Genomic DNA, 25,304 nt, shown 5'->3' with positions numbered 1-25,304 from the left:
ATAGCACTTTTAATTAAAGAGGCTTGACATTACACTTGGCGTCACATCCTCACCTACATCCTCTTCTGTGTATCTGTGGAGTTGTTCAAGTGTTATTCTTATTGACTTTATCTTCACTAATGCACTCTACCTTGGGATGCAGAAGAGGACAACACGCGCACACACACACACACACACACACACACACACACACACACACACACACACACACACAGATATGCACACAGTGCAAACAGATGCTTAGAGGATCTGATGTGTGAAAACACCACTAAAGGTACAGCTCTGCACTGAAAGTAAAATATTTACTCACTTCACTATTCATATATACAGTATATATCGTAGGCTAAGCTGTGTACTATCTTTTTTGAAAAGAACACAATTTCCTCCTCTTTCAAAGTGTTCTCTCTCTTTCCGTAACTCTCCATCCCGCACTCTTCTATCGCTCTCAGTCTGCTCTCCCTCTGTCTTAACTCTGTGATGAAGATTGATGTTCAGGTCTTAATTAGCATCTGCTTTGGTATGCACACTGCCAGACTGTCCATTCCTGACCCTCCAATCAGTTAACGGACATGACAGGCCTTGTCCAATCAGATTAAGGCCAGCGGGACAGGCTTCCTGTGTGGACCTGTCACTCCAGAGGCACTGCATGGCGCCGCTGATGGATGTGATTTAGGCTAGGAGATGCAAATCAATCAGTTCTCAGAATTACGTGCGCCATCATGCGCCATATTAAGTTGCGATGCTAGAGAATGAGATCAGATGCAACGCTGGGAGTGGGTTGAATTAAGGGGATTTGATGTGATGTATTGATGTTCTCATTCCTGGCTGAACACCTGTGGTAGCTGGTGTTATGTAATGAATGTGTTTCAGGAATATCAGCAATAGCGAAGCCCGTGGATCCATTTGCGGCACTTAAATTACTGTCACTCATGTCCCCCCCTCACCGCCCCAACCCCCTCCACCCCCACCCCCACCTTCAGCATTCTATTAGAGAAGATTTTTAGACAGTAACAGTGAACCAGCCTGTGCTGTTATAGGTTAGATTCCTTTTGTTTTCTCAGTGCATGCACATGTATGCTACCACTCCAAAATCTGGACACTCATTCAAGTCAATGAGAAGGTGTGTCCAAACTTTTGACTGGTAGTGTATGTGTGTGTGTGTGTGTGTGTGTGTATGTGCACAGTGTTCAGTGTGTGTTTAAGATAGACGTGCTCACATGTCTCATGAGATGGGGACATGAAAAGAGGGGCTGATGAAGAGAAGTTTTATGAAAAGAAAGAAATCCTTTGATAGTTCTTGTATTTCCACGTGTTTCTTTCACATTTTACCTCCCTCCTATGCATTTGTGCACGCGTGTGTTTGTGTGTCTGCATCAAAGCCCTACCATCACAAGGCAGTCTTTTCCCCCGTCCCAGTTATTTCACTCCGTCTCAGCCTCCACCCTCTCTCCTCCACCCGCCAGCCCCCTTGCCTCCTGCCTCTTTTTTCCTCTGAATGTCAAAGTGCTCTCATGCCAAGCCTAGGCTTTCCATTGAAACTATTTCGCTGCATCGCGCCTCTGCGTGCGTCAAGAAGCGGCAAAATAACCCGCCTAACCTGGAACACAGAGCAGAGCGCCACGCCAGAGCCACCTAATTTATTCCATACCCACGAGCCTCTCGTTTTCCAGAACACGCAGCTCATGTACGCAGACGTCAACATATTGTTCTGCATTCATGAAGGAATGAAGGAATGAAGTAACGTAAATAATATGCGAATTGTGGCGCGGCGTCCTCAGAAGCTCTGTGGGTATTTAGTGTGAATCCTGCAGTTTTGTGGGTGCTGCCTCTTTGATCAGTGCTCCCTCTTTGCAGACTGTATTCCTCACTGTTTGCATCCTGCTGCTTCACATCATCGGCATGTCGCCTGGTGGAGCGTCTACCGGGGTTATAGATCTCATTAGCACCTGTCTTGACATGACTGGCATCTCTTTCTCCATGCCTTTTTTTTTTTTTTTTTTTTTTTTTTTTTTTTACTGTCCCCCTCCTGTCAGCTTCCTCTTGCCTGTTAGGGTACACTCTGTTTGGGTACCCACCGTGAATTGTCTGCTTTTCCCTTTTACTTCCTTTCCTCATTGTCATTCTTCCTCTGTGTTTCACTGTCTCCCTCTGTCTCCTCTCACTCTGTCTGTCTCCCTACCAGGGGTTTTTTAATTAATGGCGAGCCATGATGCTTATCTTATCAGCAGATCACTCTGCTTTCTATTAACTACACTGACAGAGCTGGGAGGCTGTAGGGGATGGATGACACGCACCCACACACACGCACATACACACGCAAACAGTCATGCACATCAGAAATACGGACACCAATGAATATGAATACTTGCACACACACACATATACGCATCCACTGACTAGCAGGCACAGGTGCAATTGTGGCCACATCAACACACTTGCTGATCCTATCTTAATCTTGCCCACACACACATAAACAAACAAACTGCCCTGATGGTATCAGCCTGGGTGATTTAAGGAACGTCGTTTGAGGGTCTCTCCTCCTAAATCCCCTAAATGCCTTGGGAATCCCTCCCTCTTCCTCCCTCTCACTATCTCTCCTCTGCCTCCCTCCTTCAGTCCTGCTTTCTGGCTGAATGAACACTTATCATTCGGCAGATAAAGAGCCGTCCACGCTGGAGCTCGCTTTATCTTTGAGAGCCATGTTTACTCCCCGTGAACGAGCTGCTTTTCACAGATGTTTCATAGACCGCACTCGCTTGATCCGGCAGAGATGAGAGCGCCGTGTCGAGGCTTCATTTTCTGCTGCAAAAACTTCAGACGCGCACACATTGTGTGCGCAATTCTCTATCCCATCAATTTAAACTCCCCGGGCAGGTCAATTGTCCCATTTTCACCACATTTTCATGTTTTGGCCCGGCTGAGCTGGGAGGCAAAAATGTATCAGCAGTTTTCACGATAGCTTGATGGGGATTACAGTGAGCCGCATTTTCGCCACAGAACAGTAAGCGTGGAGGCAGAAACAACAAAATCAATCCTCCAACAGCACAATCGATGGGAGCCGCAAAATTTCAACATAGGTTTTCATCAGATCACGTTGAGACTTGACAGTCATCGGAATGCACGGAGAAAAAAGGAGAAAGATGACGCCACAGAGAAACAATTTACAGAGCAGTTATTGGAGAAGATATTGCAGTGTACTGTGGCGAGAAACGCTCTCGGCCGTACGTGCGCACTCACACAGTCGCCCACGCTTTCTTGCGTGGTCATAATTTCCTCATTTGGGGCACCATAGCAAAACAATTATCAGCAGGGGATAATACAATAAAACAGGCCATTTCCTGGGTATTACCAAGGGACAAAACATTTATTTCACTTTGTCCAGTGCGTTCGGAGGAGTGTAAACTTGTAATGGCAGAAAGGACGGAACATAACTCACACCGCTCACACTGCAGACATCACGCAGGCGGTGGTAATGCTGCGCTGTGCAGTTCTTCAAACTTTTTACCTGTTTTCTCCCGGCTTGCTCCAAATTTCTCTGCTTGTGTCGGTGTGCGGCTGTGCCGACATACTCCGTGTTTGTATTCCCTCGCATTGTGCTCAGATGCGCAAATAAGCTGTTGCCCCTCAAATTGAGCATTTGCCAGCCACTCGCTTTGGCTACTTTTACACGGACATTAGTATTCCTTTGATAATCCGAACAGGAGATCAAAAATACCACTCAGATCAGGCAATCACCTCAGACCAACCGGAACAGAAGGATTTCTCAGTCCAGCCAAGAGGGGTGATGTAACCCGTAGATAATCTGTTGAATATTACCCCACTTATAACCATGTAAATACACTTTTCTGTGCAGGATTATTCCCGTGTGGGATAGGGGATGTGGCGAGTTTTCGGGGGGGACAGCAGCAGCTTTATGTTTATTACTTACTGTCCATGTGAACAGTCCAGTTGCAGTCTCTGATCGGAAGGATTTCAGTCCTTTCGGTCCGTGTGAACATAGCTACAGTTGAACCGTCTTGCTCAGAGGAGCTGAAATTTTTCAAAGAACCACTGTGTCATTCAAGGGAAATCTACAAATATCTTTTGTGCAGTTTCCCATATAATTATAATTGTCTTCATGAATGTCACTTTCTTAACCTGCTGGCCTCGGTTTTACCTACTCTTCCTTCCCGGGCCTGTGATGGATGGAAATGACTGTTTTGGCAAATTGGGCATTCAGCGAGTGATTTGCATCATTTCCGTCCCACTGCGTTGCTCAGCTTGTAAAGCTTTCTCCGATAAGAAGGGGAGTCTTTTTTAGTCTGAAAATAGAACAAAGTGGATTTTGACATTTAAATATCTCTCTTTCATTCACTTTTTTTTTTTTTTTTAAGCTCTCAGCCTGTATTTTCCTGTGTATTCTGTGTGACCACGGAAGTGAACGGCTGAATATCTGTAGCTGTGGGTGCATTTTGAAAAGATTCTGTGGTTCTTATTGAAATGCTTTCAGGTTAATCTCTGGCGGTTCGGCGAGAATCTTTGTTACCGTGCTCAAGAAATCAAAGGGGCTGTCTGTCTGTCTCTCCGCAGAGAGTTCGGGTGGAGAGATCCGGAGCTGCCAGAGGTGATCCAGATGTTACAGCACCAGTTCCCGTCGGTGCAGTCCAATGCCGCAGCCTACCTACAGCATCTCTGCTTCGGAGACAACAAGATCAAAGCTGAGGTTCGTGTCTGTGTGTGTGTATTTGATTAAAATCAGCGTTGCGGAGAAGGGAACGGTTGTAACTTGGATAATAAAAGCCGGCGAACAGTGTGCACAAGGAGCCAAGTGTAAACTTCTCAGTGAATTGCTGTCTAAACTATTTGTTGAAAAGCTTTTTGGGAAGCAGCGCTTTTACTAACCAGTTCCATCCTGCTGTTCTGCAAGATAAGGCATGCCGCATTCTCCATCCTTTAACCTTCTATTGAGTTGTATCTATAGAGGCAATAACGTTCAATTAGTCCCAAAGCAGCAAGCGTGTCTCTCAAAAGCAATTTTGCAGGGTAGCCCCTCTGAAACCCTCTAATAAACCCTTTAATAAAGCCAGTGGCACTCTAAAACAGTGGCATCTGCACGTGCTGATGCAGTCACGTGAAGGCCCATAGGTCCCCCTATGTCTTTTTCCTCTTTCTTCAATTACCCTCAACACTTTCCCACACCCCTCCCGCCCCACTGCATTACCTCAGAATCAATTTACCAGCACACGCAGGTGACATTGACATTTTTTTTTCCTATAAGAAATTAATTTCAATGGAGATAATGAATAGCCATTGCTGCAACCTCAGTGAATTGTGATGCCACACTGCTAAAATTGTCATTCACACCTAAACACGAGGGAATGCACACCAGTATGATGAGCACGCGTGGCATGCAAATAGACACGATATGAAAACTGGAGAAAAGAACGCAAAACAGGACAAAATTAATATGCAAATAAAAGTCAAATAATCATGTAAATGTGGAGAGGTGATTTTTCGTTAACTCACTTATCCACCCATACGTAAACACGCACATACAGAAAGGCAATCATGCTTTAACATAAAGCCGTGACAATTTCCACTCCCTCTCCCACTTCCACACGGCCTAAGTGTGTAATGGACGTGATTGTTGCCTGAATGGAGGTGTCCAACAATGGAGAGAATAACAGCTGCATTGACAGTGGATGCTTTTGGCCTGCACTCATCAGCCGGTTTGATTTTCTTGCTCAGGTGCCAAGGCACCACTAAATAGTATTTACTCAAAAACAGATGTCAAGCATCAGATCAAATAAAATGCTGCATATACCCAGACAGTATACACTCACTGGTCACTTTATTAGGTCCCCCTGTTCAATTGCTTGTTAACACAGATATCTAATCAGCCAATCACGTGGCTGCAATTCAGTGCATTTATTCATGTAGAGGTGATCAAGACAAGTTCAAACCGAGCATCAGAATGGAGAAGAAAGGGGATTTAAGTGACTTTGAACATGCTATGGTTGTTGGTGTCAGGCGGGCTGGTCTGAGTATTTCAGAAACTGCTGATCTAGTAGGATCCATCCTGCCTTGTATCAACGGTTCAGGCTGCTGGTGGTGGTGGTGTAATGGTGTAGGGGATATTTTCTTGGCACACTTTGGGCCCCTTAGGAGAAACTGAGCATCGTTTAAATGCTGACACAGTCACCAACAATACTCAGCAACTGCGTGATGCTATCATGTCAATATGGAACAAAATCTCTGAGGAATGTTTCCAACACCTTGTTGAAAGTATGCCATGAAGAACTAAGGCAGTTCTGAAGGCAAAAGGGGTCCACCCTTTTACTAGCAATGTGTACCTAATAAAGTGGCCGGTGAGTGTACATGCATGCTAATAGATAGAACTACACCTACAGGCTTATTCTAAATATTTATTTTTTTTGTTGAAAACTTAAATAAATAAAATAAAAGCTTTACTGATGATCACTGAGCCAGATATGAGATATTCATTTAATTTAGCTGTAATTATAATACTTTCATGGTAGTGGTGAAATTGTTTCGCTGTGGTAAATACAATTTATTCTGAAATTTGCTGGAACAAAGCAACGAAAATCTGACTGTTACCCTATAAGTACCTCTTATCTCAAAGGTTAGCATTTACGTGGTTCCTGTTACATCCAGTTTTGCTTTTTTCTGTGTGTTTTAAAAAAGTTTTTTATCATTGCACTTAATCATAAACTTTCTACTGTGGACCTGCCATTTGGGAACATGTTAGAACAACTTGCCGTGCATTTCCATTGTTTGTCAGATCGTCTTTATATCTGACAGTTAACTTTCAATTCAAGAAGAATTGTAGCTTTCAGAAACAGATATAATAGAAATGTTCCTTTTATTGAGTGAACTTCTTAAGGTTCATCTCCAAGGTTGTGACGGAGCTCTTTTTTCTTTTTAGCAAGTTTAAGAGTTGAAAAGCTCTGTATGGTTGTCATATCCATTATAAAGCTTATAAAAAATATCCAGGGTCATGAAACTGTGTCTGACTTTGACATAAACACAGACCAGTTGTTCAGTCCCACTTCAGTCCACTTTCAAACATAGTGTACTGGTTTGAAGTGACTTTTCTCTGTGCCTCCATTGTAAATTACAGGTGAAGAGGATAGGGTTACATGAATCAGGCGTAATATTAAAACCACAGTTTTAATGTTAGACACAGTGACAGTTCAATGTTCTGCTGGGAAACCTTTGGACCTAGGATTCATCTAGATGTTACTTAGATATGTAGCACCCACCTAGACCAGACCATAATGTTATGCTTGATCAGTGCATAAATGGTGATAATACTTCTTCCCCTCATCCAGAGGAAACACAAGGGTCCCAAACTGTAAGCAACAATTCATGGAGACAAATATTTATTTCTAACTGTAGTATTGTATCATATTTTATGAAATTCTTTTTGCTTTGAAATTGCTTTTTTTTTTGCTTAGCATGAAATGTGCACCCAGTCAGAGGTAACATGGGTCCTTGGGAAAGGTCACAGTATCGGTTGTCCCCGTTGACTTTCTCGATGGTTTGGTCAGCGTTAATGTTCAACACGGTCTGACACAGGCATTATTCCAATCAGCCAGCAGGGAAGCGATAGCCTGGAGACCAGATGAGTCTGAAAGCTCGTGTTTCATTTGCTCTGGCAGAATATTCCTGCCCCCCTCACACTGTAAACAGATTTCCACCCAGCCCCGCCTGCGTCTGGAGCCATTTAAAATACTGTAATGTGGGCCAGGTACAGTGAGTGCACAGTAACATTCAGAGACATCGTGACAATGTCAGTTGCAAAGGAAAATAAATTAAGAAATTGCTTAATTTAGACTGACTTAATGTAGTCTTCATTTAGATTTTATATGTGGTAAAAATCATGTTGTTTTGTGTAAAGAATTCAAATTAACTTTATTACAGCTGCTGAGAAGTGTAATATTTTACCTTAGATGTATTTCATGTATTTGTAACCCTTTTAAGCAAAGTGTTGCAAAACTGTCACATATCGCATCTAAAGGAAAGGTTGTGTTTCTATGTGTGCTTATGTAAATCTGTAGGATTGCGTGTTTTACCTGTTTTACAAATCCCCTCCCGTCCGTACTTGAATATGCATTGCATTGGCAGCTGAGTGTTTTATTACCGATGATTCGAGGCTAAGCAAATGTCATTCAAAAACAAAGAGACAATTTATGCACTTTATTTTTTCTCGCCCAAACTCAGCAGGCTACTTTCTTAAGAGGCAATTATCTGTTTGCCTTCACAGGGCCACGTGTCATAGTTTCATCCTGCGGCATCGCTACTTCTCCTTGATGTATTTTCACAGCTGTGTCTTGAGTTGAAATTCTTTTATCAGCGCCCACTGCGACGATCACAGCTTTGCAGATTATTCATATAATCGTTCACATGCTCTTATAAAATAACAGACTCAAAATCAAATGTAATTTTAAAAAATGTGGCAGGTAATTTGAGACATAACTTGACAATACCAAAGCACTCCATCAATTACTTTCTTTTGTTTTTTCTGATATCCAAGTAGCTGTACTTAAAGCCCGCCTAATTGTTCTGTAAAATCTACTTTAAACCATTTCAATAATCCTTTTATTAGATTTTTAAAAGTGTTTTTCCAATATTTGACTTTTATTTGTTTGTTGTCATCTTTTAAATAATCCATTTAAATGTTGTTACCAACTAAGAATTTGGTTCTCGAATTGGCATGCAAGGAAATCAAATGTTTAATTGAACGTGAGGTTGCCAGTAACATATATTATGAATGTAGATGGAAACTATTTGTTGAGAGCACGGATCCAAAGATTTTTCTTCTGTTTTCAGTAAACCAGATAGACACACAGATGGCAGGGGACCTGCTGGGCGGCTAAATACAGCCACAGCATGGCTGCTATTCATCGCTAAAGAGTAACTCTGTAGGGCCAACGAGAGATAGAGAGAGAACAGAAACAGACGCGAGACAGACAAAGGAAGAGAGAGGGAGGGAGGGGGAGAAGGGACGGGCCGCAAATGATGGGAGAGGAGAAAAGGTTAAAAACAAGAGAGAGGATTGCCTTCTGTTATCTTGGATGAGGTTACCAGGATGCAGACTGTGGTTTCGGGAAGTGTCAAGAAGGATGATTAACTCAGCAGTTTGCCTCTGGATGGTGTCTGTGGAAGAGTGTTTTCAGTGTGAGAATGTGTTCATTTAAGCTCACGTGCATGCATGCGCTTCACAAATACTCCCTTTTCCAGTCTACCACAAAAATAGGTAGAACGGGCATGGTGTGTGTGTGTGTGTGTGTGTGTGTGCGTGTAAGGAGGACCAGATGGAAGTCTGGTTGAAGCTTAGAGGAAAGCTTCATTTATAGCTGCTTTCAACACATACAGTGCTCTCCATGCACACCTAGCAACCAGTTATACACAGAGTAATTCACGGGCACTGTGAATGCACACACACAGCAGCTGACAGGGTAGTTCATGCCTCCCCTTTACAGAACAGAAAGGGCTGTCAGACTTTAAGTTCAGTTACATTAGTAATTCATTTTGGGTCGCAGTGATGTCGATATCCATTTATCCAACAGACCGGCTGAAAGGGGAGAAACGTGCCCCCTGACACTGTGCCATTTCTCACCTTCAAACCCCCACCCCGTTCTTCAGTTACACACGTATCGCTGTTTGCCTTCCTCGCTTTATTTTCATATGAATTATGTTAATTTCTCCTTCTCTCACTTTTCTATTCTGTTTATTTATTTATTTATTTTTACTGTAGAACTGCTTGATTATACAGTGCGGCAAAACCACGGGGATCTCACGGGTAATGGAGGCAAATTCTGTGTGTCTCGCTTGTTAGTATTAAAGTATGCTGTCGCTGTATTACGTTTTCAGGGAAGATACAGTGAAGTAAAGTCAATATGGCAAGAAGTAAATAAATAAATAGTCTGCTTTTAGAGTAAGTCAGCAGGCTACTTTCTTTGCCCTTAAAGGGCCACATGTCATAGTATTGTCCTGCAGCATCGCTACTTCTCCTTAATGCAGTTTCGCAGCTGTGTCATGAATTGAAAATTCTTTAGCTTTTATCAGAGCCCACTGAGACAATCACAGCTTTTTAAAGATTTGGTTTTAGATTGTCAGACAGTGACTGTAAAAGCTGTAAATATCACGGATGCCAGCAACTCGCAATCACCCAGAGTGCTTCTGTCCTTTACGCAGCGTGTACTCTCTAATGTACAATTTTCCACTCTGATCATTTTCTTGGTGCAGTAGTATTTTTCACCATTGTCAATTATCTAAGCAGTAGTCCACCACTGGCAGCAGTATGCTGAGTAATTAATAGCTAATTGAATGGACTTAAATTTATCTCTTTTTTTTTTCTTAAACTGACCTGTTTGTGGGAAAAGCGCTCTTTTTTTTCTCTGCTCGATGGAGTTACTTATCCATCACCATTGTCAGGTGTTTACATTAATGTTTGTGTATTAGCGTTAACTTCTTCTGACCGCCAGCTTACTTAGACATATGCAAATACATGTACACATTGGGAGTGTTTGCCTTGTGAGCTGCTGTGAGGAAAAGAGGGATTTGTTGTTTCTCTGTCACTTATTTGTTTAAACAAGACAGCAAAGCTTCTACTATGTTTATCAAGCTGTAGATTTTACCCTTGATAACTCTATGGGATTTAACAGTGCCCCTACCTGAGAACAGCATCACATAGCCATACCTTGTTTGGCCCATTTTAGAATACTCAAGAGGGAAATGTTAGCCTAGGGCCAAGAACTCAATTAGCCGAAGGTTGAAAGGCTCGTAAATGCAGTTAGCCTTAGGCTAAGTGTCAGGTTATAACATAAGCCCTTGTATGTGTGCACTTCTGTCTGTGTGTGTTTGTGTGTACACGCACAAAAGTGTCCAGGTGTGACATACCTTCACTCTCTCTCTGTAATTGCACGCGAGCAGTACACCTACCGCAGTGTGCTGCTGATTAGTGTTGATGTTTCATATGCGGTGACTTATACACGCTTGTTAAGCTTCACATGCCACCGTCCCAGGTATGTGCATCCCACTGCCAGCTTTTATGCCGGCAGCACCCCTGATTCCCACATTACCAGCTGTCACCACCGCTAACTGTTACCACGGCAATACTGTCGCTATGGGTTACCAATAGCCGTGGCCGCTGCGGAACAGCGAGAGACAAAGACAAATCAATCTGCGCTTCTAATCTTCTTTACATGGAATAGAGGAATAGGAGCAGAGGAATTGGCAAGCCTTCTATGTAGCTCAGAGGCAATACAAAGTAATAACACCACGGCTTTCATGGAATAACAGATTAACTGTGACACCAACATAAAGAGGGAGAGGTATAGAGATCAGTGCCGGAGACGGGTGAGGGGGAGCAGAGGTGGATGGGGGAGGAGGGGAGCAGAGGTGAGGAAATTGTGTGGCCAATCAAGCAAGGTTCGTTTGTCATTCGTTGCATTCCTTAATCCATTTTAATTGAATAGATAAGCGGAGTCATTTTGCTCGATAAACTCCTGCTGTGTCATGAAACACCTTGATCCTAGCCCTGCCCCTGCATCGCATCCCCATGCTTTCTTTTCACCCTGTGAGTCCTCTCTCCTGTATTTACCTTTCGTGTTTTCTTTATGAAGAAATGAAACTTGCGTTGCTCTTGTAGCCCTCACCTGCAAATTTCTGTTTTGAGTGCCAGAAATAATCATCATCCTGCTGTTGCCGTCGACTCGTGTGTAAGATAAATTCCATCGATCTGGTGCTGCACAAAAAAAGTTATTTGCCATACTTCATGTCTGAGAAAACTAAAAGAGTTTCAAGAAGTCTGATTGCTGAGTTAAATTTGAAAATCTTTGATTTGTCTGGCTGAGTAAGACTGCCTCTCGCCATGCTGCAGAGATTAAATAAAAGTGGAAGCGTAAAAGAAAGGCCCTCTATGTCCCTCTTTCGATCTCATTCTGTCTAACTCACTAGTTGCTCTGTCCATGTTCCTACTAGTCTCCCAGTGATCACAGCCGCCTGTTTCTAGTGATTAGCGCTACACCCCTGTCGACTGGACCAAACAGGGGCTGATTTAAGCTCTTTGGCCCCCTGAGGCATCTAAAGATCCCTGCAGTGAAGAAGCGATGTGGGAGGGTTTAAAAAGCATCGGGAGAAGGCAGTATGTGAAGCACCATAGGGAGAAGGCAATATGTGTTGCACCACGGGGGGAAGTCATTATGTGTAACGCCAGAATGCCCTCATTGTGATCCCTACCAGGCTAATAGTCCCGACTGCTTCGCCCTCTCACATAATCACGATGTAACCATAAATCCAAACTGATTGGTTTGTTTGTTTTTCACTGGCGGTGGAGATGCTCACGTGTCTTTGTGTGTATTTGCACAGCCAACGTGGAAATGCATACACAACAGGTCGTAGCAGCACGCTACAGACTGACTGAGTAGGTTAGAGAGAAAGCATTTCTACCATTTGCAGAAAAAAAAAGGTTAGCCACCATCATCATCCTTCATGTAGGAAGGTGTGGTCCAGGAGGGGTACAGTAGTCCCTGAACCTTCCATGATAGGATATTATAAGACACCTTTCTTGCCATTGATCATAACAAAGTTAAGTTTTACTCTCTCTGAATCTTTAGCCTTGGACGTGGAAGGAAAAGTTCTTGCTTAGTCACTCCAACCTCGCGCATTTCCTCTTGTCAGTCTTCTGATACAAAACCAGTGACCTTTGGGTCATGTCTGTTTTTTTTTTTTGTTTTTTTTACACGTACGGTGGAATGAAAATAGTGACACAAACACAAAGAAGCTAACCTTTAGTAATTTTGATCTCCACACAAAATTCCCAACCCAACAAACGCAACAAACTCCTTTCACGTCAACCGACAGCAGCAACATGCTACGGACGCAATAAATATCAGCAACCTTTCTAAATCCATCCATTTAATTCTGCTATGGCTGCTTTTTTGATGGCAGGCACAAAGAAGTCTGCTCCATCATGTAGGACGTGTAGTGTAGTGTAGTCCACTCCTGAAGAATGAACAATAGCCACTGAACCTTCCATAATATGATGTTCACACATTTCTTGGTAACTTTCTTGATCATAACATGAAGAATATTTAGTGTCCTTATGTTTTACACTCCAAGACTCTTTAGCCTTGGATGTTGAAGGGGAAAGTGTTGCACACATATTTCTTATTGTCAGTCCAGTCTGACATAAAACCCGTGACCCTTTTTGTCACTTCTGATCTTGAATAGCAGAACTAACCTGAATATGGTAGATGATTCAGAGATCTGGAACCTGGCTTCTAAGTTTTCTGCATGTTCAGCAAAAGAAAGTGCATAATAATCCTCCATTGTAGATTATGCAACAGTCTAAAAGTTTATGCGCAAAATAATATTTTGTGTAGCTCCTAAAATGTAGAGTGTATATTTGCATTTTTATGTTTATAGTATATGGGTGTACTGTATTCACAATTCATGCACAGTTTAAATTTAACGCCTGGAAGCATTGCCCTGAATAGATTTATAACTTTGAACACTCGAGCATTTAAATTAAAAGATTAACATTCCTGTCATGCTGCAACGTAGGCCTTTCAAATTTGAAAGCTTTCTAAAGCAGAGACCGCTAATCCCTCTTTAAACATATGTTTTTTTTTTATTTTTTATGACGTCGAACATACTTGTTTCTCATTTATTCCCTCACTCCTTCAAGGTTAAATTCTATACAAGTAAGTGTTTACGTTGCACAAACCATACACCCATTTGCCTCCATTCATTCTGTTCATGCCGCATATGAAGAGTAGAACAATGTCGTGTAAAGCAATTTCAACCGCGGTTGCCTCTTTAAAGAAGCAGTTGTGCCTCCCACCAGAAGCAGGCTGAGATATAACGGAACAAAAAGCGAGTCAGACAAATATTGTATTTTTTTGTTGGATTATGAGCTCCTTTCTTTCCCCCTCATCGCTGTAATTAAGTGTCATTTTTGTGAAAGCGGAGTCATTAGCCGTGTCATGGTATGTTTAATTAGCACACATTGGGTTGTTAATCTGATTGGCAGCACTGACACGTAGTGGAGCCTGCACACACATTCACACATAGTACACATAGTGTCTACTTGCACAGATGAATGTAGAAATAGGATAATAATGCAGGCTTAGTGAGGTAGGTTTTTTTTTTTTTTTAGGTCATTCGGAAAACACACACAGTAATTTGTACTGATTCACTGTCTTCAATATTTAGATCCGCAGACAGGGAGGAATCCAGCTGCTGGTCGACCTCCTGGATCACAGGATGAGCGAGGTTCACCGCAGCGCCTGTGGAGCTTTGAGGAACCTGGTCTATGGCAAGGCCAACGACGAGAACAAAGTGACCCTGAAGAACTGCGGAGGGATTCCTGCCCTGGTCCGACTCCTGAGGAAGACTGGGGATGTAGAAATAAGAGAGCTGGTCACAGGTACGTAATCGGTGACGACACCCACGCTCCCAGCCTAGTTGTCATTATTATTTTTCAGCCTAGCTCCGTGGCCTCGGGAGCGGTTGTAACGGTATGTTTGTGTGTGATTAAACGGAATTTGATATGTGGATATGAGAGGAAAAGCCTTCGCACACCTACAGCAAATCTGGTTAATGCATCCGAGAGAAGAATTTCACAACTTTGGCTTTTAATTTGTTTGTTTGTTTCCTTTGTTTATCTAATTGTGCCTATACTTCTGTTCAGCCGACCGCTGTGTGACGAATAACTCCTCTGCCTCATTTTAATTATGTAGATTTAGCCATTACAAAACATTTAATTCTCTGGCACCCAGTCATGACTCATGCATAGTTGCACACACATACTGTATACGAATCCACCGAAACAAACGCACACTTTTATGTGCACATAGGCACAATACATTCTGGTCTCATTTGGCCTTGACAGTGCCAGCAGTGTTTTTAGCTTTAGAGTGACTTTATTTCTTGGGGAATTTAAATATTCGTCTTTCACTGAACACGTATTCTTCAGAAAAGTTTGCTATTCATCAAGAAACCAGGACTATTCATCTTGAGCTCCTTCAGATTCCAAACAACTTAACGTCACACCTGAAGGATGTTAAATATTCAATCATAGTTCTGCTCTAAAGACTATTATGACTCTAAGGCATGTCTTCTGGAAAGAATGCAGAGGGGGCAGCGAGGCAGCCACCTATGTTTGCGAATATCATTTATCCTTGGAGGTGTTTTGTTCCTTTCACTGACGCAGTATACGTTTATCTGTGTGTTGCCTTTGCATTAGTCCGCCTGTGCAATCTCAAAACTGTGAACACGTCCACTTTCGCGGCAAGTTCAGTTTATTTCTAAAACTTGAGGGCATGAAAAGTGCAAGTTAGCCAGTGCGTTAGAAACACACCCAGTGTAGCAGGTCACAAACTCACAAATACACAAAGTTAAACATGCACAAGCACACACAGTCATAAGCAGAGATATGTGTAGGCAAAGGATGTATAGATTAAATTCGCCCACATACACTCACAAACACATTACATGAGCTGGTTTAATTTGATCTCCGTTTCCCCTGAAATATTTTTTGCAACACGCCTCCCACTAAGAATTTAATATTCTACCGGAGGAGTAGCAAATAGTAACAAAGTAATGCATCCCTTACTGTGTAACAAAGATACACACACACACACACACACACAACATCAAGCACACAGTATAGAGGCTCAGTGTTCAGCTGCAGTTATTTTCCAGCATGACATTGGCCCTGCAGCCTCAGGAGAGGTAATATTAATGAAACACAGTTGGCACGTCTTTATGTGTGAAACGTGTTTGCGTACACAGGATTGAATCTGTAAAGGCTAAAAATCTCTGGTACTAATGGAAAACGCGCACAGCTGGTAGCTAGGCGAAAATACGGGCTGCCTGAGATTAGAGCCTTGAATTGTGAATGGCGGGGACCTGAACACTAGCAGCCCAGCAGAAATCAATGTGCGCTGGCTTTAATGACAAAACGTGAGATGGCCGAACCCCTTTCCGTCCTCCTCTTTCATCCACTCTCCTCTTTTGACATGCAGTTTCTCTACTTTTCCTTTCTCCTCCACCTTTGTCCAACGCTGTTTCCAATCCCCTTCTCACTTTTCTCCTTCTTCCTTTGTCTGTGTCCTGTTTTCTGTGCGATCGAGTGTGCGATAGCTTGCGTCCCATCGAGCCGCACTGTGTATCTGTGCTTGTATCGCCATTGTTTCTCTCTCATTGCCCTCTCTGTTACACCGGGTTAGCCCGGAGATAAGCGAGACATGTGCGAGCTCATACGAGAGGACTGGACGTTTCCGAAGATAAAGTGCAGGCGCGCTCATTCACACAGACGAGCATTGGAGCCGGACCTCGAAATACACAAAGTCACACAAAACACCTCGGCACATTCACTTTGAATACTGAGATAAAGTCAGTGGGGGCCCCTCATGTTCAATTTGACCTATGACTCCATTGTTCCTCAGCGGGATGAAGCTCGTCTCATAGTGCAGGGACACTCAACAATCCATCCCTAGACGATTCCCCATAGGTCATTTACTCTCTGAAGGGAAGGGAGCCCGGTGGATCACAGCAACGACAGCTAGCAAACCAGCGTTGTCGTTCCCTTTGCCAACACCTAAAACATTGATAACAGCCTACAGGATGATGGTGGGGTGTGGATGAGGAATGACAGAAGTGTGGAAGTGGTATATTTTCCAAGCCTTTGCACAGATGAAGATGAGATATACAGCTTGAAATGGAAGGATCTCTTCAAAAAGGAATGTTAATCCAACAGGTGACGGTGCAGCACTAATCCTTAAGCCATGATGCCCAGTAAGAAGCCTGAAAAAGAGCCGGTGTTATGTCACATAGCTGTGACCTCCATCCTTTGTTCGTCAACATAGCGTTAGAGTCACTCTACATTTGTGTCAGAAGCCATGCCCAAAATTGCCAATAAAGAGGAGTCCCATCACGCTGCTATTATTTCAAAAGGTAACATTCCGTTAGCATTTGGACGTGAGACCAGAAAAAACAGAAAAAGCTACCTTTTTAACAAATGCTACTTGTGGATGAGACCCCAGAGACATGCAGATAAATGGAGAAGCAGCAGGAAACGGGAAATATTGAACAAAACGAGGCGTAACCTCTTCTCCGCAGACAAAGTATTGACGTTGTAGATGGCGAAATACAGTTGGCGGTGGAAAGAACGAAAACCAAATGATAGAGTAGTGATTAGTGTGAAGAGGAAGGAGAACTGACTAAATAAGGCAAAGAAAGAAGAGCACAGGAAAGGAAAATGATGTGAAATAACGCTATGTTAAATCCTTTTAAATCCGACAGTTTATATTAGTTAGCTAAAAACATTTCTATCACGTCTATCCACCTCTGCTGAAGTATATTGCATACGTCACTGAAGGAATATTACCAAAATGCTGGAGAGATCAAAACCACAGCTTGGTGATGGAGTGCGTGTGTGTCTGTGTGCGGCCTGTAAACAGAATAACAAATGAATTAAATACACCTCAAGCCATCCTGCATTATATACTGAGCTGTGAGTTTTATAAATAGTCCTCTGATAGACGCACACTGTGAAATTCTATCGTCCCAGCTCCCTCTTCCTGGCTCTTCCTGTCTTTGCCCTTCTCTGTCTGGCTCGGCCCTGCTGCTGGCAGAGTGATCCAGTGTCGTGCATGACTCTGCCCCGTTGTCTGTTTACTCTGCTACTTAGCATTAAACTCTACATCTTAAATGCTTTCATTTGCCTAGTGGAGCACCCCGCTGATGCTGTAATTCACCACTCGAAACTGTTGCATAATTACTCGGTAATTCAATTAGGCTTGTGTTTTAAGTGTTTTCTGGCACAAACAGGGGGATTGAGTTCTATCAGTTAATTCTAGGAATCCTGTTTTATGCCGCACTGGCTCTTGACACACTTTGGTTCAGTGCAACTTTAAATACACGTGTCCAAGTTGCTGCTGTGATACCATGCTGGTGTCATTAGATTATTTCAGTCTTAAAACTGCTACAAACCCATGGTCTAAATTACAGTTTACAGGCTGAATGTAGAAGTAGCTCGCAGTATAAGCGAGAGAAAAGAAAAGTCAAAATGGAAACCAAATAGCCCATTTATTATCCACATGATGCTGGACAGAACCTCAAAATGCGTTTCACCGTAGCTGTGATGGGCAGCTACCAGATGAGTCTCTGAATTAGATGGTGATGCAGGATTGGATTTTCACTCCTGCCCTATCTCGTTGGGGTATCAGATGGTTGGTGATATTTCAACATGGCCACTCTCTATTCCTAGGAGCATTTATAAGGCTTTAGACTTGACTTGCCTAAATCTGACTCAGAAATCGCTGTCATTTGAATTTTGGTAGCTGCATCAAGTTTCATCAAAACACATCATGCAACTGTTCAGCAAGTTGGCTGGCTACAACCATCCAACCATACACCAGGCAGACTAGAGAAGAAACACTAAAGCAAAACGACTCGTAATATGTTCAAAATAAAGAAAACACATGTAGCATTTAGTCAAACTGGAACAATATGCTTCCATGCCTGCCACTGAGGTAATCCTACAGGGATCCACTGGGTTCCCAAAAGACAACTGCAGTTGTGCATGTGTAAACTCCTCCATGATGCCAGTGAGGCAAATACCACAACAGTATGTTCAAAATAAAATTAATGAGTGCTATAAATACACTTCTGCGCTATTGTAAGAGAAACTACTCTTCGTCTAACCCCTTGGTAGTTGGTAATTAAATAATTTAAAAGCAAACAACAGCACTGACTACCTGACTGACTACCATATGTTCATGATAGATAGATAGATAGATAGATAGATAGATAGATAGATAGATAGATAGATAGATAGATAGATAGATAGATAGATAGATAGATAGATAGATCTGGGAAATTTTAGTATGTGCTGTCAGCTTCATCAAAACGCTTCCCTCATCAGAGGAAATTAGGGTATATGTATTTTCTTTTTTTTTTCTTTGACCGGAAAAACCTTGCCTCAACAATTTACCCTATCTCGCTGACGGTTTTGAAGTTTAAATTTAGACAAGCTTTATTGGCTTCCTGGGTCTCAGCGTGAGGTAGATAGGATGAAGTCAAGGCTTCCGGGCCTGTCAGTCAAAGTCTGGTCGATACAGAGGCTTTGGGTGTCAATAGGAGATGCTATCCTTACTCATGCTCACCTTGATGCAGTGGACCGTGGCTGTGGCTGCCACTGCAGCTGCCGCTGCTGCTGCTGCTTCTTCCTGCTCTGAAATAGTTGTTGAGCTGAGAAGCAATTGCTGAAGACAGCCAGCATGAAAAAAAGAAAAAATGCATTTGTTGAAGCCTTCTCAGTTTATAATGATTAATGGTTGTGAATCCAATCTTGTCTTTATGAAAATTGGCAGCAGGGATGGGCATCACTTGAACTGGTTTTATTCCAATTCACAAGGTCCCTCATTTGATTCGATTGCGTATTGACTTCAAATCAATATCAATTACTTTAGGAAAGAGTTTTTTACAATCTAATAATGCCATTGGTTTAGCAGATTCTTGGTATTTCCATAATATTTTGCACATTTTTCATATGGCTCTACTTTTGTCCATCTCTTTCTTGTCATCATTGTTCTGAATTCAAAATGCTGACACACTTCAGGCAACGCAGCACAGTACTCCTCATTCTCAAGTATATATGATAATATAACATTAGATAATCTTTTAATCCAACTGCAGGATTTGAAGATGTTGTCGTATTGCGCTGCTCAAACAGGCTTTTTTTCAAGCTTTCAAGCTTTTTTTCTAAACAAGCCCATTTTCGTATGACAATAGAGATGAGAAGAGAAACTTCAAAAACAACACAAGGAAACAAGTGTGTCCAGAAGTGCCCCAACATTTTTCTGCTGCAGTGAGCTGATACAAGCACCAAACCATCAAACTTAAATTGTACTGTCATTCTTTCACGGACGTTTTCACATTTTTTTTTTTTTTTTTTTTTTTTTTTGCTTGTTCAAGGCATGAAAGTCTTCACTGTGTAGATGTCCGAATCTCCATGCCTCACATACTTGGTTTGGCACAAATTGTTAGTGTCCAGCAGCAGAAATGTCGCTGCAGCACTTTCGCTGAGTTGAAATCTCCAGTACTTGTGGTGGCAGTTTACCCACAATACAGGATTTTACCTTGTGCAGACAAATGTTTCCCCTGAACCTACTGCCGAAATGGAAGTTGTATGACCCTGGGGTTAAGTCAGTAATTGTTAACCGCTCTCTCGCAAAAAAAAAAAAAAAAAAATGTTCTCTAAAGTAAGGACTTTTTGCACATTCACATATATATATATTATTTTTTTTCCAACCCATTGGCTGCGCTATTTGTCGTCTCAGGTTTTACTCATCACCAGGTTCCGACCCAGCGGCCAACTAATTCACAATGAGCCGCTCAGATGAGGGCTGTTTAATAAAACATCGCCACTTGAGGCCTTACAGCCCACCACCCCCATTACAAATCACATCCCTATTTATTCATGAATTCATGCAATCATCTCCCCGTCTTCCCAAACCACCGAGCTCCTAGGAAACTGTCCATCAAGCGTCTACAGGGAGCTGGTCCAAGGAGGGAGAGAAAAGATGAAGACAAGGGGAGGGAAGGCAGCAAACACTCACACACACACACACACACAAACACACACACACAGGTGCTCCAGTATGATGTCATTGTCTGTTGGTCACCTGACGCTATTCCCATAAGGATGCTGGGATTAGCGAAGCATCACAGATCTATGTTTCTAGAGCAGGCAAGTGTGTGTGTGTGTGTGTGTCACGCTTGAATTTGCTGAATGTTGGACGGAAGCAGACACAATGTCCTTGCCCTAGAAAAAAAACTCAGCTGTCTATCCCTTTGTGTTTCTTCCTCCTTCTGCTCAGTCTTTGTCTTTATTCCTGTCTTCGCAAATAATAATATCATAAGAGGTCTGTGTGTAGAGTTTTCACAGTATATTCGGGTTTTGTTCAGATGCGTTGGCCCGCAGAAGATTAAAAAAAAGATGGGCCTTTTTTTCGTGTTCTTGTTGTTGTTTTTTTTGTTGTTCTTTTGCAAGCCAGCGGACGCGCTCTTATCAGCTCATCACAGCGACCCTGTGTTTTAACGTGATTGCAATCACGCGCCGACAACACTCGCCACTTGAGTAACGGACCCACGCGAGAGACAAAGGGGGAAAGAGCGAAGGAAAGTTGTTTGAAAACGCCGAGGTTTCTTTCGCGCCTTTGAGGAGTCTGTCTGCGTGCGTTCTATTCCTTTCGCCTGGGTTTGAAAGGACGCGAGAACAGAGGAGCAAGAGGATAATATATAAAGAGAGAGGGAGACTTGAGATGAGGAAACAAGAGGCTGATTAGTGAAAGTGAAGGCAAACGCCGCAACGCTCACACAAGCGCATACACAGCTTCGGCACAAGCACTTGATTGCTGCCAAGGTCATCGCGTTACTATCGCCCTCCTCCTCTCGTCCTCTCGAGCTCTCTCATACACAAACACACATATATACAAGTTGCCACCCTCTTTCATTCTCCCTCCCTCTCTCTCTCACTAAACTTTTTGTCTGTTTTTGCTGTTTTATACTTACGCTCGTAATTTTTTCCGTATACTTCTGCGTCTACAGCTCATTAATATTTCCCCTTTTTTCCCCAATTCTGTTTTTTTCAATGTTTTTCTTTCAATTAAAATTTGTTAATAGGTTTGCTTCCAATGCCGTGTGCAAAAAAACAGAGACATCTTAGATAAATATATTAATTAATTTGTTTGCTTAACATAGAATGACCTCTGACCCATTAGCGATGGTATTTATTTTTCTTTAGCCCGGTTACTGGCTTTCATTTCCCATTTTCTTATCTTTTTTCCTCCCCATGACGTCCTCTGTCTTTCGCGCTGTCCTCCCCTGTCTTTTTCTTGGACTGATTTTCTCCCCATCCTTTTGTCTTGGAGTCTCTGTGACACTAGCGGTAAGTAGTAGGAGGCCTCAGGACTGCCATTGCTTTTGGCAATGTAAGTCTGAGTTCAAGTCAACACCCTGTGCCTCCACGGAAGTCCGAGTAGAGTTGACAATTTGACCAAGCTCTTTTTTACCATATCTGTCTTTTAAGTCTAATAACTTTTCTCTTGGTTCTCATATATGCACGACACAAGTTGAGCAAACTCGGCAGACTGTGCGTCCTCAGGATAAACGCAAGGAGTGCAGAGGTCAGGTTTAACTGCAGAGAAGCCTCCGTGGGGATTTTTTAGTATTGCTGGCATTTCAGATGACAGACAGTATCTGTGAGGTTGTGCTTCATTTACATTCATCCCGAGGAAAAGTTGGACTGTGCGTTCAGAATTACAGAATGAGCAGGAGATGTTCTGGCCCACTAACAGCTTCTGTGTATACACCGATAAGGCATAACATTATGACCACTTTCCTAATATTGTGTAGCACTCCTTTGAGCCTCCAAAACTTTTGTGACTCATCAGAGAATGGACATGGACATGGATAACAGAATGTTGTTAGTGGGGGGCCTTTGGGTCCTATTGGTGGACGAAAGGGGCCTCTTTGGACCAGGCCTGTTCCACTGCATCCTACAGATACTCGATCAGTTTGGGATGTTGTGAATTTGGAGGCCAGGTTGAGTTTTTCAGGGTTTTTTTTTTTTTTTTATTCAAGTTGTTCCTGTGGTACAAGTAACATCCACACGAATGTCCGAAAGTTTTTATTTATGTTCTAATGGTGCAAATGAGTCGGAGCTGTCATCTTGAACCCACAACTTCTGGAGCCTGACACTAAATATATGAGAGATGGTGACCTTCAGCACACCATCTTTCTGTAGTTCGTCACATTTAAAAGGTCTGGCACGTCTCCTCTGCCATCTCAGTCTGTTCCACTCGGTCTAAACTCAGCTGTCCCACCCATCTTATCCTCTCATTTGTTCTTTATTTGTGTTATTCATCTCTGATTTGTATATTTTTGCCTAACTGTGACTACTTTAGTATGTCTTGCCCTCTGGGTGTGGATGATCGGTAGAAGCACTAGGGACTGACCAACATATTTAGAATGTGACAGTTCTGACGAAGCCTGCGTGTGGTTCGCATGCGCATGAGTGTGTCACAGCTGACCAACGAGGCCAGTGCTGTCACCCGTCTGCGAGGAGGCATCTGGTATTCCATCTGACAAGAGCCAGGGAAAAATGTATGCGTGTGTGCGTGAGCATGTTTGTGCCAACTCTGTATGTGATTAAATGTTACAATAGCATGAATTTCACTGTGTCAATATGTGTGTCCTTGTGGGTGATTCAGCGTATCCTTATGTGCATACAGCCTTGCAGTTTTTTTTTCTCCCTGCCAAGTCATATATGTACACATGAAGCTGTGTATATTGACTCATATCTCCACAAAAAAAAAAAAAATGTTTGGGTGTACTGTACGTATTGTAAATATGTGTTTTTCGCGACACAGTGTTCAGTGAATGAGGAGACACAAGTCAGATTCCAGATGAGTCAGTGGCATATTTAAAGGTATTTATTTAAGATATAAATAGGGAGGCATTTTTATTCTATATTACTCTGAAGTATACCAGAACTCCATTTCTGATGTTCCAGTGCCCTAGAGCTGGTTAAATGTATTAAACCTGCGCTCACTCCCCTGTAGACATCTCTGAACTAATAACCATTTACTTGTTCCATTTGCTTTTGGAAAAGGTTGTAGCTTAGTAGTCAATAAAGTTTGTAGCTTCAAATTATTATTCACGTCCGTCACAGTTTGGCTTCTTTCCCGATTCTTCTGCAGAGAAGCTAATTGCCTTTTTATGGAGCAGCCTTTGCTGAAGGTGAAGAGGTCCAAGTAGCCTTTCTGGATCTTAACAAGTAATTTGACACATGGAATACTTGTATTCCTGTTCATTAACAGATATTAAACCCTTGCAGTGATTAAGCTGTGAATGGGGTGTTGCAGTTAATGTTGAGAGACACTGATGAGAAACATTAATCCCACACATCTGTGTTTGATAGTTAGAGCCACTAAAAGTCTCGGCCTCCTAAAATAAATTCATTACACTTTGCAAAATAGAAATATAAAAAATGTCTTAACATCAGTCTTTCTGTTTGTGTATGAACAGGCGTGCTGTGGAACTTGTCTTCGTGTGATGCGCTGAAGATGCCAATCATCCAGGACGCCCTGGCTGTTCTGACCAATAGTGTCATCATACCCCACTCCAACTGGGACTCCTCCCCCAATCACCATGACGACCGCAAGCTCCATCTTCATACCTCCCAGGTGCTGCGTAATGCTACAGGCTGTCTCAGGTAAAATCCACATACTCATACAGCATCTGCAGTGCGCACTCTTACAGTGGACAAGATCAGTCGAGTCCAGTCAACGTTCGTCCCAAACTATCTTTTATAAGGTTACAACAACATACTGATGTGGTGATAATGCAGAAGCAAATATTTACAAGTCTAAATAATACTCTCTTCTTCTCTGTGTCCCTTAATTCACTCTGGTGCTCTCGGACTAACTTATCCTGGTCACCATAGCAATGCCTCCTCCACGTCGTCCTTCATGTGTTGACTTGCTTTTTGATGCACTGTGCAGACAAGTTGTTTTTTAGTTGTTAAAGACTGAAGCAGCGAAGGACGGCTGACAGCTTTATAGATCACTGGATTTATTTGAAATTCAGTCTGAGAGGTTTTGCTATCGCCCATCAACTGTTTGGATTTATCACATTCAGATGCTATGTTTCCTAAACTTTAAAATTAAGCATTACACTTCAGTATTCAGAAACTCACATTTAAACTTGTGTTAACACTAACACAGAAAAGGTTAAATACAATGTCAATACTCAATTATTCAATGTAGAGTAGATTTGGTAAAATTTCAATGAATGCAATTAAGTTTGATTTAATTCAACGACTTCAGTGGAGCTCAGTGAATTAATTTGAGCTTATTTTCTGCATTCACAGAATATAATGAAATTAGCCAACAAAAATACAGAGACTTTTACTGAAGTTGCAAAAATGATTGGAAATGTTGCTTTAAACATACCAAGATTAAACTAACCAATTTAACTTTCATATTATCATTACATTTAAATGGTAAATGGTCTTGCTCTTATATAGCGCTTTTCTACGTACTCAAAGGTACCCAAAGCACTTTTTTACAGTCAGAGACACATCCACCCATTCGCTCACACACCAGTGCCAGTTGCACTGGGAGCAACTGGGCGTTAGGGTTAGGGTTGGTGCCTTGCGGGATCGAACCGCTAACCCTTCGGTTCATGGACAACCCACTCTACCTACTGAGCCATAGCCGCCC

At 42.4% G+C, this 25,304-nt stretch overlaps 1 protein-coding gene across 3 annotated transcripts in view; it reads left to right on the top strand.

Annotated features, from left to right (window-relative positions):
• ctnnd2a (catenin (cadherin-associated protein), delta 2a) overlaps positions 1-25,304 on the top strand; it is a 244,323-nt gene that overhangs the window by 165,814 nt on the left and 53,205 nt on the right. For all 3 annotated transcript variants that reach the window (XM_047568787.1, XM_047568785.1, XM_047568786.1), the window contains 3 exons: positions 4,570-4,702; positions 14,224-14,437; positions 24,109-24,295. In XM_047568787.1, the coding sequence (XP_047424743.1) occupies positions 4,570-4,702; positions 14,224-14,437; positions 24,109-24,295 (534 nt within the window). The remainder of the gene's footprint in view (positions 1-4,569; positions 4,703-14,223; positions 14,438-24,108; positions 24,296-25,304) is intronic.

The sequence above is a fragment of the Mugil cephalus genome, chromosome 18 (assembly GCF_022458985.1).
Source record: "Mugil cephalus isolate CIBA_MC_2020 chromosome 18, CIBA_Mcephalus_1.1, whole genome shotgun sequence".
NCBI lineage: Eukaryota > Metazoa > Chordata > Actinopteri > Mugiliformes > Mugilidae > Mugil > Mugil cephalus.
Note: the sequence above shows the minus strand (reverse complement) of the source record. Positions and strands in the feature narration are given on the sequence as shown.